Here is a 14,810-nt window from a genome sequence, read left to right as displayed (position 1 = left end):
TTAGACTTCTAAAATAACAATCAAATGTTCATAAAGTATCTTTCGCCTTAGTCTAACTAACAGTATATGGAAAGCAAACATGAGCTGAAAAGATACTGCAGCATGAAACAAATACATCTCTACCGGATATAAGCACTTTTGATACACATTCCCTTCAGTCAGAGGCATGAGAAATGTATGTGCCCTGATTAGTATATGCAGACAGGCTTTCAAATCCAACTCTGTCAAGATCAGTTCTGCGGCTTCAGACTGAATTACAATCTTACCCTGGGAAGCCCTTGCCTGGTCCGGGATAACAAAAGTTTGAATTTGCTTCCTATCTCTTCAGAGCAGCTACAGTGCATTATGCTGATGCTATGCTGTAAGTAATGTATTTGTGATGAAATGCATGTAGCAGAACCTCACTGGGCTACTCCCCGTGTGTACATACCCACCCCGCCCCCATTGAAAAATCTTTCACTCACACTACCAGTAATTGGATTGCCTTTGTTAACCCATAGCCCCAAGATTTCTGCTCAACAGTGATGGTATCAGATGCCAGCAAGCATAAGGATTAAATACAAATTAACTGTATCAAAGAAGCATGTCTGGTTAACAGTGCTAGATGATCGGTTATTTGCTCCTCAGACCACTGAAAGCAAAATAGAGTTTGACAGTCTTTCTGGTGGCATAAGAAGAGCTAATGTTATTAAAGCCACAGCTTCACAAATGAGCCTGGGTGGTCAGCAATTGTATGTATCGATAATATAATATTTTAATATTATCTATTTGTTTGTTCATTTATCTTTACTATTATTAACCATGCATTTGGATTTCATAGCCCATTCCTACAAACATTAATGTTTGCATTAGCAGGCTTTTGGGCTGATCAACCAGTGGATACTACATTAGAGAATGTGTGTTATGGGCTGATCTCTACTGTATCCATTTTCATTAATGCCAACTGGACAATGTGTGTGGCCTCTCTGTGTGAACTGACACACATTCACATTTCAAGAAAATCTCCACATATATTCCACTATCTGTTCTAGTGACTCCAAAATAAGAATCCAATGACTTTCAAGTTATGAATCTCATGTAAATCTTGCACGAATATTGGTATTACAGAAGAGCCAAGATTTTAGAGATGTGATTGGAGATAATCCATCTACCATCTCTTCAATTCAGCTCCCAGACCACAAACTCAGATTTGAGGCTTGACAGACAATCCATTATTACAACCAACGTATGTAGGTAACTAATGTGTATAACAAGTATGGATATATTAAAATCTTGTGGTAAAGAAATCCAGCTTTTAATGTGGGTTCCACCAGAATTCTCCCCTTTGACTGTTTTTTTATCCCCAATACAAGTTTTTTTTCTCATCCGTGAAGAATAGTTCAAAGACAATATTTTGGTTAAAGCAGGTCATCTATTCATAGTCACTACTGACTCACAGAAGGCAGCTGTAGCTCGTCTAGATCCATTTCAAGATTATTAAACAGCTTGAATGTAATAAAAATGGAGCCCACTACCTCTCATCTTGGAAAATCATGGCAGTATTAAAAGTGATTCTTTAGCTTATGTTGGAATAATAGCCAAATAAAAGCATAATAAATATGCCATTCTCTATGGAATATATGCCTGTGACTATTTCTCATGAATTCTAGCTTTTGGCAAGCTTTTCACTGCATTCAATTATGTTATATGCTATGAAGGTTCTTCCAAGAGCTCCATGCAGCAATATCAAAGCCAAGTGACTCTGAATGACCTGTGTACCATCTTCCTTCAACACAAAGATTTGATCGGTAATTGTCTAGTTAACATTCATTAAATATCTATTAATGCAAAAACAAGGCCTGCACAGAATCTATAGTACAACTACCGTGCATTTCCCGGAAGATGGTATGTCGTATAACCTTTAAGTGATAGGGTGTAGTCTTGCCATATCTCTGGATGACTGACCTGTCTGGCCCTTTCATATGAACTCATTGAATAACCCATTAACTTTTATCACTGTCTGGATGACGAAAGCAATCCTCAGGGGATGCAGTTTATGTGTCGAGCGCATTCCATCTGATGACTGAACCCCCCACCCTTAACATAGTGCTGTTTAGGCCCTCTGATTCAATGTACAGTTTTCTCAAATGGCCTAAAAGCTTAAAGACACAGCTGGAACTCAGACAAAGTACAGCAAGTCAAAATGAATAAATCTGAAAAGGTTTATATGTAAAAGGATGTTCATGTCCCTCCAAATGTAAATTACTATTTTCAATTGATAGTGACAGTACTATAGTATTCTAATATAGGGCAGCTTCAAAATGTTGTGCTTCACCATTGCTATAAAACAATGAAATAAAAAAAACATTTAAAATGATGGTACACACAATGAAGCTCACCACTTTCATCTTCTGCCTTTAATACGTTCATTTTCACCATTCCTGCTTTTGTTTCAGAGGAAGGTGGTTTAGAGCTCAATGGTACATACTGATGATCATGGCTTTGTATTGAGCAGTGAGAAGAATGCAATTTATTCTATTCAAGGGAGTCAAACAACGATCAAAAAGTCTTTTAAAAATACAATGTAAACATTAACCTTGTAGCAACCACTAAATGCAACCACATCTAAGATGGAACTGTACAGTGATTTGGCACTTCTAAAGATGTATGAAAAGTATGTGCACTAAGGATGAGTTTTTTTTGTTAGCTTACTTCCTTTTATATTCAAAGCTGGGCATGACTAAAATTTGTATAATCTCCATTGTTACATGAAGCCCAATTCAAAAATGAAAGTCTGTAGTTCCTTTCACTCTCGCCATCTGATGCTCACTTGTACAAAAGAAAACTTGTTAGTCACTGTTAGCCAACATTAACCGAGTCATTCATTTTCCACATGAGCCTGAGTTAATCAGAAACAATTACAGTCATAGTGATAAATAAGCATAGCTTCACTGAGCATGAGTAACGTGCCGTAATACTAAAAATGGCCAGCAGATAACATCTCAAATTGTGTGTGTGGAATTTAGCAGAAAAGTATGAATGTATAATTATTGATGTGTTTGTTTTAGTTTGATTTATCTAACACTGCCCTTTCTGTCACCAATCTGACTAAAACCTATAGGATATTGACCACCGCAACAATATTAAAAGAATCCCTTTAATAAATCTACAAGCAGTAAGAGGCGGTGTACAGCATGCTCTGTGGTTCTCGTGAATCTGATCTACTTTGGCAATGTAGCTGTTACATGTTTGATTTTCTACACACTCCTACTGCTGTAATCCCAACAGGTCGGCTTTGTGAAGTCAGTATTGCATTAAAGAAGGATTTCCCTGAAGAAAGTGAAGAACATGCCTCTGAAACACAAAGGCTTTTTTCTCTGCAGTCTTTCTGTGGGTTTGGCTAATGGGGGTATAGACAGATTGACTGAAGGGTCGTTCTCGAGGGGGGTGGGGGTCTGATCCTGGGCTTTCTACCCTGAAAAAACGCTGGAAAGAGCCGGTCATCCCCTGGTGAATGATAGCTCTGTCAGGGATCCTAGTCCCAGCTGAGAGACCAAAACCACAATGAAGAAGGCCATCCAATATATCAGAATAAATACAACTGGCATATATGGAGAACACTGAATAAATAAAGCGTAATTGCATCTTTACACTTACATACCTAAGAAGCCAATGCACAGAGCCCAAAGAATATTTCAGCACTAAAGCAATTCATACAGTTGTCAGTGTTCCTAGCAAGTACTTAAACTCATCCAACTCAAAATCCTTCACTACTGGAATAATTATTTTTAACGAGGCTAGAATTTATAATCACAGGTATTTGCAGCCTGATATGAGGCCACACATCCGACACAGAAGAAAAGTGGTTAACACTCTCCTAGAAGAACAGGCAAGAGTAACTATGTTTCCTGTATCCTAGACAGTATAAGAAAAACGTTGAGACACAGCATTAAAAAATATAACTTAAAAAACGCATACAGCCATTAAAGCAGCCTATAATTACTGGGTTATTCAAAATACAAGAGATTTTTACTTGACTGACACAGCAGTCTATAGTAAAGATCTTGTTTCAGTCCATTCCACTTCAATTTGCCAAAACAATATATTTTTTCTTTTCCATCCGATTCCAAAATACTCTGCAAATTGGTGGGCTTTTGGAATATATGTGCAATTATTTTCCAAATAGTTAATGTTCATATTCTATTTGAAAAAAAACAACACAGAGCAACACATATTATTAGTAATTGGAAAAAATAACCATTATAACACTACAGAAACACACAAGCTCATCATTAATTGTCTCGGAAGTATTAGGTCTACTTCTGGTAACTCGGGTGACAGACAAAACATCCCCTTACAGGTCTGACCTGTCGGGCTTTAAAACAAAAATAGCACAGATACCAGGCTTGAGCTTTCGTTAACCTCAACGCACAACCTCACAAAGGTCATGGGCTAATAATAAAAGGAAAGCATTACTAAATACGGAAACAAACAGCTTTCTAGACAAGTTCAAGTAGTTGAGGTCCTGCAACAGCCAAGCACCGCAGAAATGGCAATTCATTTTGCAGTTAGTCTCTTATAATAACATAATTGTACAAATTCACAGATTGTTGGCTGATAAAATGGCAATCATGGAAAATATACCGGATTGCCCATATATGAAATGTCCTCCTTATCTACAGTGCCACTCCTCAATTTGTATTGAATTTTAATTTGTAGTAGACATATTTATTGTTTCCAGACATATACGATGATAACTTTCACCATTATAAAATCACAAATTACAACAGCACCAAAAACGTACAAATGTATTCTCGGTTATGCCCCTGCAAACTATGTAAATGATTTGTCTGTCAACGGCCGGGGCTCAAAAGTAATGACCACAAGCCTTCTGCTGGTGCACATGCTCTGAATCACGCAGACTGTACAGTGACTCATCGTGGAAGATATCAGATCCACTCCTCAGCGCCAAAAGTCGGCATACCATTCTTGACATCTACTTCAACACTGCAGATATGAGAGGACACAGACAACTGTAAGGCTGGATAAGGGAGGGGCCTGTTGCCATTTCCTGGTTTGTTTCTTTCACCTAATAGCCAGTTGCCCAAATGAAGTCATAAAGCAGCTGCTACCTGATGGTCTTACATTGGCATGAGGTCCACACACCAGTCCCCTGCTGCTGTATGCTTGCAAGGCCTTGACGCCTACAAACCTCTCCCGTCTCTTGCAAACACTCCCTGAACTCTCTATTGCACTATCTGATGCGGAGTTTACAAATTACAGATAAAAGGCATTCGACAGTATAACATTTGGCCCACAAACTGCACAACTGGACAGAGCTTTTTCTGACATGCTGAAAGCTAATTTACAACAAGAAGCAGTCTTCCCTTTGGCTTCTTCTTCTTTTTTTAAAGAAAACAGACCTAATTCCCTCAGAATGACATCCTTTTATACTCAGACCTTCACAGTAAGATATGTAATTGAAGAGAATCGAGATCATTTGGTGTTCAAAGGGATGTATCTTACTTGACAGAGCCTTTTTTAAGTATATATTAGAATACATTACTTTTTTTTCCCCACATGATAATAAATATCTGATTTATGTGACTTGATACCTTTATAATTCAGTTTTGAGAAATTAAAATACTTGAGGGATAAGACAAAAGCAATCACTGTCCTGATTATTTGAACACTTTGCACCACGTACAATCATTATCTCCTCCCGTTGCTGTCCACCATTGAGCACATTTCCATTCAGAGTTTCATAGGTTTCCATATCTGTGCTGTATTTGATTCACTTCCTTAAAAATACCCCCTAAATAACTAGAGACTGGCTAGTATTACAGTATTGCTTTGTGTGGTTATCTAATCTTTTTAAGGAAACATTTATTTGTATCAAATTACTTTACATGTTTCCTTGAAAGGAAATACTAGAGAGCCTTTGCTGTTATGAAAAAGGCTCTGGGGAAATCATAGTATTCTAGACTTTCTGGCAGTCTGCTGGCATAATCGGCAAACCATTGATCTGTAGTTCCGAACGTTGCAATATAAATTGCATTTGGTTCCTGAACCCATTTTAGAACAATTGCCGGCATTATTCAAAGTGATCATTATATTATACATAAATAAATATCAACTACAAGTTTCAAAGGCATAATGATGTAATTGCAAAGATGCTCAGTGGTTAATTTTGAACTGCCCCACAAGGGAAGTAGTACTTAGATTGAACCTCACAACTATAATCGAAATACTATAGGGTGTAGCCTACTAATAGACGCTATCTACATTTCCCAGTCTACTATAAGCATTGTGTCATCAGTAATTGGGTGAATAGGTACAATTTAACTTAAATTAGCTCAAGCAAAGTGGGACGGACAGACTTTGGTTCAGATTGATTTATTCATAAGTGCTTTTATTCAAATCAGCTGAATGAACAGGCATACCTGCTTGCCGTCGAGCGTGTAAATCCTCTTGACCACCCCACTCTCCAGCTTGATGGCCTCCGTGATGTCTGTGAGGACCTGGTCAAAGGAGTGTGCCGTCTTCTTATTGAGGAGGACCCTCACCGCCTTTCGGGGCTTCACGCCGCTACGCATCACCGTCACCAGCTTGGGCCTCACAAAATCCTTGCTCTCCTTCATCTCGTTGACCACCTTGCCACTGCCCAAGGACTGCAAACCCTTCTGGTTGGCAGAGGCCTTGACATTCACCGACCAGTTGGGATTGACGTTCTTTGTGTAGTCCACCTTCTTGTAATAGTTCTCAGACGCACACACATAGCTCTCCCCTGAAAGAGAGAGAGGCAAACTGAGCCGTGAGGTGCCATCCCACACACAACACCCTGGGTCACCACATATTAGAAATTATGAATAATCTGTTTAGTGTTAGGCAGCAATTTGTTTGAGACCATTCTTGAATCTTGAAATATCTATGTCCCCAATTACATGCAACTTGTTGATTTATCTACAGAGTTCAGCACATGGCAAAATGACTTTTTGTCTCAAATTCCACATCTGAGATTAAAGGAGATACTTGTTCTCCTCTGAGCCTCAAAGGAAAGTTTAACACAGCTTTGTGTCATAAAGACAAAAATATATTTTAATATATTAACTATCCATCCTTGAATATACAAATTAATGAAACAAATATCAAATAAAGACATTTAGGTTATTTTACATGAAATCAACTGGTACTATGTAGATAACATTTGCAGAACAGTGTTAACAGATGGAATTATTTGTTATAAAAACACTTAGGAAGTGTGATTTAAAACTACTTCTACTTGATTAATACAGCTATAATCTGACTCCGAAGTTAATCATTTTTTCACCATTAAAAGCTGAATTAAAAAGGCTGTCTTTACTGTCACAAAGCTGGTCAACTGTGTATTACCACTGCAATGAATGAAGAATGAAAATTCGAATAACTGCAGTTGGCTACAACGTTGCATTATCACCGTTGTTCAACATGTATGCTTTGCTAATCACAGCAGGGTGTAAGGTATGAGAATGACAGGCTAGCTTACTGTACTGGTATGGCCATTAGATTGGTCTAAGCATCTGTTACTCACATAAATGTAGGGCATTTTTATCTGGTAAAAGAGACATAAAATAAACTTGGCCCGGTACAAGCTGTCTTAACCTATTTATTTCAACACGAGTAATAACATAAGAAACATATTTCCCCTAACCTAGAACTGCATAGCACAAGGGGGATGGCTCAGTGATTTTATGATTCAGTAAGAGGAGGCAAACCTATGTTCCTCTAAGACCCAAACCCATGTACAGTAAAAAGGTGCGGCCATTTGAGACTTCAGACTTCTGAGATAACCCTGGACAGAGAAGTTAAAACTGAAGGAACCTGGAGAAAATGATCAGTTATTAGTATTAGACTAAAACCTTTCTCCGAGCCTCACACAACTTTCAAGAACACGACTGCAAACCAGTAACTCAATGTATTCATTAAAAAGGAAAAAGGAGTTACTGAGTGCTGGTTAAGAAAAATGATGTTTCCCTCTTAAGGAGAAATGTGATAAGCTGTTGCACAAAACTATACACAAAGAGTTAATGTCTTTCTTGGACAGGAGATTAATAACCTGACGTCCCCTCTGTAAGGCTAACAAATCCCAGACAAGCTTCCCTTACATATGTATACTGACTTTTGATAATAACATGGCGTTTCCATTTGCAATTAACAATCCTGTGCACATAGTTGAAAAGGAAATTAAGTATACATCAAGAGATTGTAAGCCTTTAAACCAAAATGTTCAATTGCTTTTCTAGAGCTATGTATTTATAATCCTGTAAATCAATATATACCCAATAACTATAATATCAGTTTGTTGATTTTATTAATTGAAAAGGGCAATTACAAATTACTTCAGTTTCAGGCAACACCAAAACAAACAAAAAAAAAGATCCTTTGTTTTTGAAGCCAAAGTATATAGACTGTAGTTTATTGTGTACAAAATGGTCAACAGGGACTTTAGTTTAATGTCTGTATTCATCCCCTACAGCTCTCTGATAAAAGTCAACACCACTTCATTCCAGGCAGATCTTTGTACTGAACTCTCTGGGGAATCTCAAGATTTCTGTGCAGTGTGAATCAAAGTTATTGCAGAACTTATTCTCACAACTGTGGAAATTATCATATTAGGAATAGGAACAAGTGTTTTCTTGCAGGTTCGCAAGCCTGTTATCTCAAACCATTTTATTCATATGTGTCATGCAGTTTTCGAAAATATTTGTTATTGCTTGTTATGTTAAGAACTCTGAAGGATAATTATGATACCTTCATAATTCATAATCTAATCACAACAAAGTCAATTACACACTAATGTTTTTTAGATACTATAAATTAACCAATTAGAGCATATTTAGTTAAATATGCATTTGAATCCAATGGCACTGACTGTTTGGTATCAATGCCTTCCTGCCAGATAAAACAGCTGAAAGTGAACCAAATGCAAGTTCTTACTCAGTTCTTACTGTATTCCAAGTACTGCTAAACCTCAGTGAGGATTTAGTGTGAATTATCCCATCAAAGGGGCTTTATTTTATTAGCTGTTAAATCTTTTTAAATTTGAGTTACTTAATTTGAAGCTAAAACAAATGCTCAATGGTTTGTTTTATTTTTATTAAATGTCCTAGTAGAGTGCTTAAAAATAGGTTTTACCAATACCTCCCAAACTTGTACCTCCAAAACATTCGTGGTGCAAAAAACCAAGCTCCAGATTATCATCATATAGCGTTCAATAACTTCCATTGTAAATTCACCACTATTTCTATATTTAGAAGGTCACCTTTCAAGATATCTGTCCCTGCAGACCTGGCTCTGTTCAGCACAGCGTGCGCGCAGCAAACAGTAGCTCGGAGTTACAGGCTAACATTTGATTCTGAACTGATGCAGTTGTGCAAGAAAACTGCCGATAGGCAAACATCTTTTGGAAATCTTTCTTCCGAAGACTGGCCTCTTCCATGAGTCAGCCACCCCCCGGCAAGGATATTTTTTTGGAAGGGAGGATAAAATACAACCATGAGATTGGTTGTTGGTTTCGAAAGGCATTGATAGTCCCTTTCAGTCCAACGATTTGACATTTAAAGCAGTACTCCTTCATTTCCGATATCCTGCTTCACCTCAGCCCATCTAGCATTCATGCAAGTCAAGGACCCTCCTTTTACATAGCAAAGCCATCAGAGGCTGAATACATGCGAACCCCATTAATCAACCCGGCACATTCAGCACAGCGCAGACAAAGGAAAGGGAATAAAGAAGGGAGTTAATTATAACAAAAAGCAGAACAGCTGAGGAAAGAAGCCCCCACCCCCACCCCCATTGTAAGCGGCTCAAATAGAAGAGATGATCACCTCATTTTGATCAAATTAGCTCTGATTTAACTCTTTGTGCATTTACATAATCTGTCCCCCAGGGTCCTAATTTTCTTCCGAAACCATTTTGTGACATCCCATGATCCTTTTTATGAATGAGCATTTTATTTATTTTTTTGGCACGCCTAGTGTGTGGAAAAAACCTAAGAAGGAAAACGGAGTGAGCGGAGATGGACGGTCACAAACTGGAGGAATCCAATGAGAGGCCATTCATGATACCACGCCCTGGGACGCCATTGATAAGTAGTTCCACAGGGTCAGGTGGCATTAAAGATGCTTTGAGATGCACACATGGAGAAGATGTGCACAAGCTACTCTGCTCCAAAAGAGGAATCATGCAATAATACTGCATTAAAAAAATAATCTGGTATTTAACACTTCCATATCTGACAAAAGCACAGAATCCACAAAACAGAAATGAATGGAGCTACATGCTTAGAAGGAGATATTAGGATTGCATGTAGAAAAAGGTGGCATTTCTCTTTAGACTTTAAATGGGTTATTGAATGACACAAAATATTTAACCTTCTATATTAAATTGAGACAATGAAAGAAAATTCAAACAGAAATATATAAAGAAACAATCACTTAATTTTGATTGGTTATAGTCCCTTGTGGAAAGATGCAATCATATGAACTAAGGAAGGCATTTTTAAAATGCAATTTGTTTGTGCAGGTAGGCTACACTTCCCCCATCCTAAGCTTAAAGACAGTAATCCTGTCTGACAATAACACACTTTCTGGCAGCAGACAACAGCTCAAAAGGAAAACTCCAGCCAAAAAAGCAACTCAAACACATTGTTTCCATGGATACTAATCAAGGTTCTGTGATTTTGGGCAATTAATAGGGGGCTTTAATAAAGGGTCTTGCTCAACCAATAGATAATCTAATTTCCAGCACCTGGTATTTACCAGAGCAATTAGTTGGGGGTCTCACTGCAAAACCTTAAGGACTCTAACAGCTAAGTCTAAACCAGTTTTACTTTTTGATTGCCATGGTATGTTCAAATCGGAATCATACTAATTGCAGGACCCAGTCTGTGATCACAATTCCAGAAGTAAAAAGTGAGGGACATGTAACGTCAGTAATGCCACTTCTAAGAACAATTTGTTTTTGCCTGAAATGATCTGCAATCCTGCACTTGCGTCTTGCGTTAGATCTTGTGTCCAGAACATGAGGATCTGCTACTTTGTAGTTCAATTTCGCAACAGATTGACTGGCATCATGATAATATTCCTTCTGGAAGTGATTTGCTCATCCTTGTTTTCATATCCATAGAGCTAGTTACATGCTTTATTGTGAAGCAATTACTGTCAATTAAGCTACGCATTATAATAAGCATATTAATACAAAAAATAATCCAAGTTAACCTCTGTAGATCTGGCCGGAGTCTGGGTGAAAAAAGCACATTCGTATCTGAAATCCATTCCTTTTCGAGGAAGGAAAAAAGATCTACTGTGGATGCTCATTGTTAGTTCTCATCGTGTAAGTGTTATGAAACTTTATTAAAATAAGCACATAAAAGGTCTAACCCATGATTAGCATAAATGTTACAGATCTCCCAAAAATAAATGGGTTGGTTTATGCAATCATAATCAAGAAACATTATTGAAATTCAGACGGCAGTTTCATCCAGGGAGATGACAGGAACCATTTAGGCCTCAATATCTTGGCTGTTAGTTCTGCAGTGATGAGGGGGTTCCTCAAATTGTGCCACCTGCAAGGCTATAAACGATAGCTTCCTACATGGTCAGGGTCTATTTCAGTTATATGTGTGGCAGTGGGTGGTACTGAAGGGAAAAATTTGTATGGATTGACTTACCCGTTTAAAAAAAATAAAGAATGACATGCCAACAGTCTTCTTTTCTGGGCGTATGATTTAGAAAAAAACATTCATGATTACAGTCATGTCTTACTGCCCCAATTACAACAGACTGTGACTCGAGTCATATTCCAACAAAGTTGGATTATTGTACATTAAAAGAGGGCCATAACCACCCAAATGAGCAGTCAACATTTTAAAGACATCAACGTGCCTACACGAGGCTACCTCCACCAGCAACACTACCCATATATATATATATATATATATATATATATATATTTATTATATATATTATATATATATATAGCTGCAGTAATTGCAGTCCAGACCTCACTGCTGCCTGTCTGTGAATGTTTATGAAGTAATGCTGTGAAAATGTAAGAACCAACGATAGTTTACAAATGAGAGGAGGCCATTCGACCCATATAGTGTGACCCATAGATAAAAGTTATTTTAGTGGTTCTAATAGATTAAAGAAAATAATCTATAACACCTGGGCACCCTAAAAACATATACTGTTATAAACTGTTGACAGTTTTGAAAATGACGCTTGCCTTTCAGATCAGCCTGTTTCTTGATGCACAAAGCCAGCACCGCATAAGTATACTGTACCCAGGGAATAAACGCAGACAGAAGTGGCTGTTCAGTAAAAGTAGTCAAATTGTTTCTGTATTTGAGAGATCATGCATGACTCGGTCACTGTAAGTTATTTTTAGATTCCAAGTTTATAGATAAGGTACAGTTCAGTATTATCGGCTGAAGTGTTACTGCAATAGCAGATTTCTGCAATAACATTTTTCTTTTTACACATTTATTAATTGATAAAACCACAGAGCACAACAACCCCTATTTTAACTTGTATAAGCTTTAGAAAGTAATAATATCACGATTAGACAGAACTCCCATGCTACCGTAACTGTGGATTTATTTATTTTATTTGTGTGCAACACATTAGACACACTAAATGAATCCAGAATATTGAATATTTATTTCCATGTTTTGCTTCCTGACAGCAGAGTGTGTCCTTAATGTAATATTTCAAGCATTTTTCTGAGGGGGGGGTGACAACATTCAACAGGACCACTCCCCCATTTTCATCTCCTTTTGTATTACACTGTCATCCCCTGCATTTAGACCAGTTCATGTAATGCTGATTTCAGTATAATTCTCAGCATAGAAATTCCTAAGTCTAATACTTTGGTGTTAATGCTTCTGGCATTTAAACAAAGTGTTATTTTTCATAGCTGGTCTATTTCCTGTAATCTGTGAAATCATGGTAGTTCTTGTTTTTGCACATAACTTGCTGTGGTCGTCGATATTAAAATCACAGCACTTTGTCAAAGGGATGGGCTAGGGTACATAAAGTAAAAATGGACAACACTTTCCCACTGATCACAAATAAAAGAGGACTTGGCCTCATACCTCATTTTGAGCCACTATTGGCACGTTTGCTGTACTTAGCAGGATCTGCAGACTTAAAGCCTCCCATTATAATCTCTGCACGGGTTGGCATGAAAATTGAACAAGCAGCTGCTACTGTGCTAAATCTGAGGGCTAATTAAATCAGTTGCCTGTTTTTGTTTGAAAAGAAAAGCACATTGTGTGAATTACCTGCAGTACTGCTGCTTTACCAATAACACCCATGTATATGAGAGTCCGCTGTGCTAATACTGATTTTTAAATACAGAATTTAAGCTCTTGGTACCTACAACAGCTCATAGCAGAAGAACACACAGCACTTGTATTCACTGGCAAAGCCCACACATCAAAGCCTCTAGTGGTTAGTGCTTTACTGCATAAAGGTCATAGCTTGAGATGGAAAAACAATAGATGTCAGTCTTCCACAAATGGAGAATAAAATCCTAACTGGGAGAGAAAAGATTGAGCAGGTTACCAATACATTCTCTTCCCAGGGAAGACCCGAATATCCACACTTCCAGCAGTGGATTAGGATTAGGGTGATGGTCATGTTTGGCACTGGTTTAATTGGACATCCCACTCTTAGAGATGATAGATGTATTAGATAATAGATCAATTATATAGAGGTACCAACACTGTCAAACATACACACAACAACTCACCATAAGCATTAACAGCAAGGCCCTGTGCTTATTCTTCTCCCTTCCCCCGATTCCCCACAATTTAGCTCACCTTCCTCCAGCTCATCCATGGAGGTGATCTTGCGGATCCCGTCGATGGTGAAGATGAAGCGCACGCCCTGCGGCAGGTTGATGTGGTCGGAGAGCGAGCGGGTGAGGTCGGCCAGCAGAGCATCAAACGTGCGGAAGCGGTCGGTGGCCACAGCGTACACGATGCCCTTGAAGTAGCGGTCACCGTTGCGGTAGAAGCGCACCTTCTTGGCCTTCTTCTCGCTGGTGAGCGCCTGCAGGGTGCGCGTGCGGTAGAAGCTGCAGTGGGCACTGTGCGTGGGGCTGGGCAGCCCATTCATGCGCGCTCCTCGTGTGGTCCGGGAGGTCTTGTCTCTTTCATCGAAGTGTCCGAAGTCCAGCTCCATGGTGGCAGGGGGTTCTGTGGAATGTCTGTTGTGAGTTTTGGAGTGGTGAAGAAAAATCTGCAATAGAGGACAGGAAACCATTCAAATATGCGTTCGAAAGAGGAAAGAAACATGAACTAGCAGTCACTATAGCAATCACCCATGAGGCATAGCCTCGGAGTCTATTGATAAGCCCTTGTTAACTTCTGATTTTTATACCAGGCTTGGGCTCCTTAGATCAGAAGACTCCAAATTTATAAAATCCCTTTAGTACAGGCCAAAATGGTTAATGGTTGAAAACTTGATGGGTGGTCCTATTATGACTGTTGTGTTATTGGAAGTCTGAGATGCATCTTTATCTACTGACCTCAATTCTGGGTGTGAGAGGAAGTATATAAATAATATATAAATAATATATATAATAATATATAATGTGCACCTGTAGGAAAAGAAAGTCTAAAGGAAATGTCAGTGCACTGATGTCAGGGACATATTTACCGGAAGAACATATGTTCTTCTCTGAGTTTCTAGATACTTCGATGAGTCAAAGAGTAGACCTACTTGGAGTCAGATTTGAAAAAACGAAGCTATTTTACAAGTGTAAAAATAGAGTGAAACTATGCC

General features: G+C 38.3%; 1 protein-coding gene across 1 annotated transcript in view; it reads right to left on the bottom strand.

The window, feature by feature from the left end:
• LOC136759774 (neuronal migration protein doublecortin) overlaps positions 1-14,810 on the bottom strand; it is a 69,799-nt gene that overhangs the window by 48,213 nt on the left and 6,776 nt on the right. Inside the window, exons 2-3 of the mRNA XM_066714804.1 lie at positions 13,844-14,264; positions 6,423-6,766 (exon numbers count right to left, since the gene is read on the bottom strand). Coding sequence (XP_066570901.1) covers positions 6,423-6,766; positions 13,844-14,207 — 708 coding nt within the window. The 5' untranslated portion in view covers positions 14,208-14,264. The remainder of the gene's footprint in view (positions 1-6,422; positions 6,767-13,843; positions 14,265-14,810) is intronic.

The sequence above is a fragment of the Amia ocellicauda genome, chromosome 10 (genome assembly GCF_036373705.1).
Source record: "Amia ocellicauda isolate fAmiCal2 chromosome 10, fAmiCal2.hap1, whole genome shotgun sequence".
Classification (NCBI taxonomy): Eukaryota; Metazoa; Chordata; class Actinopteri; order Amiiformes; family Amiidae; genus Amia; species Amia ocellicauda.
This window is presented reverse-complemented; position numbering and strand designations above follow the sequence as displayed.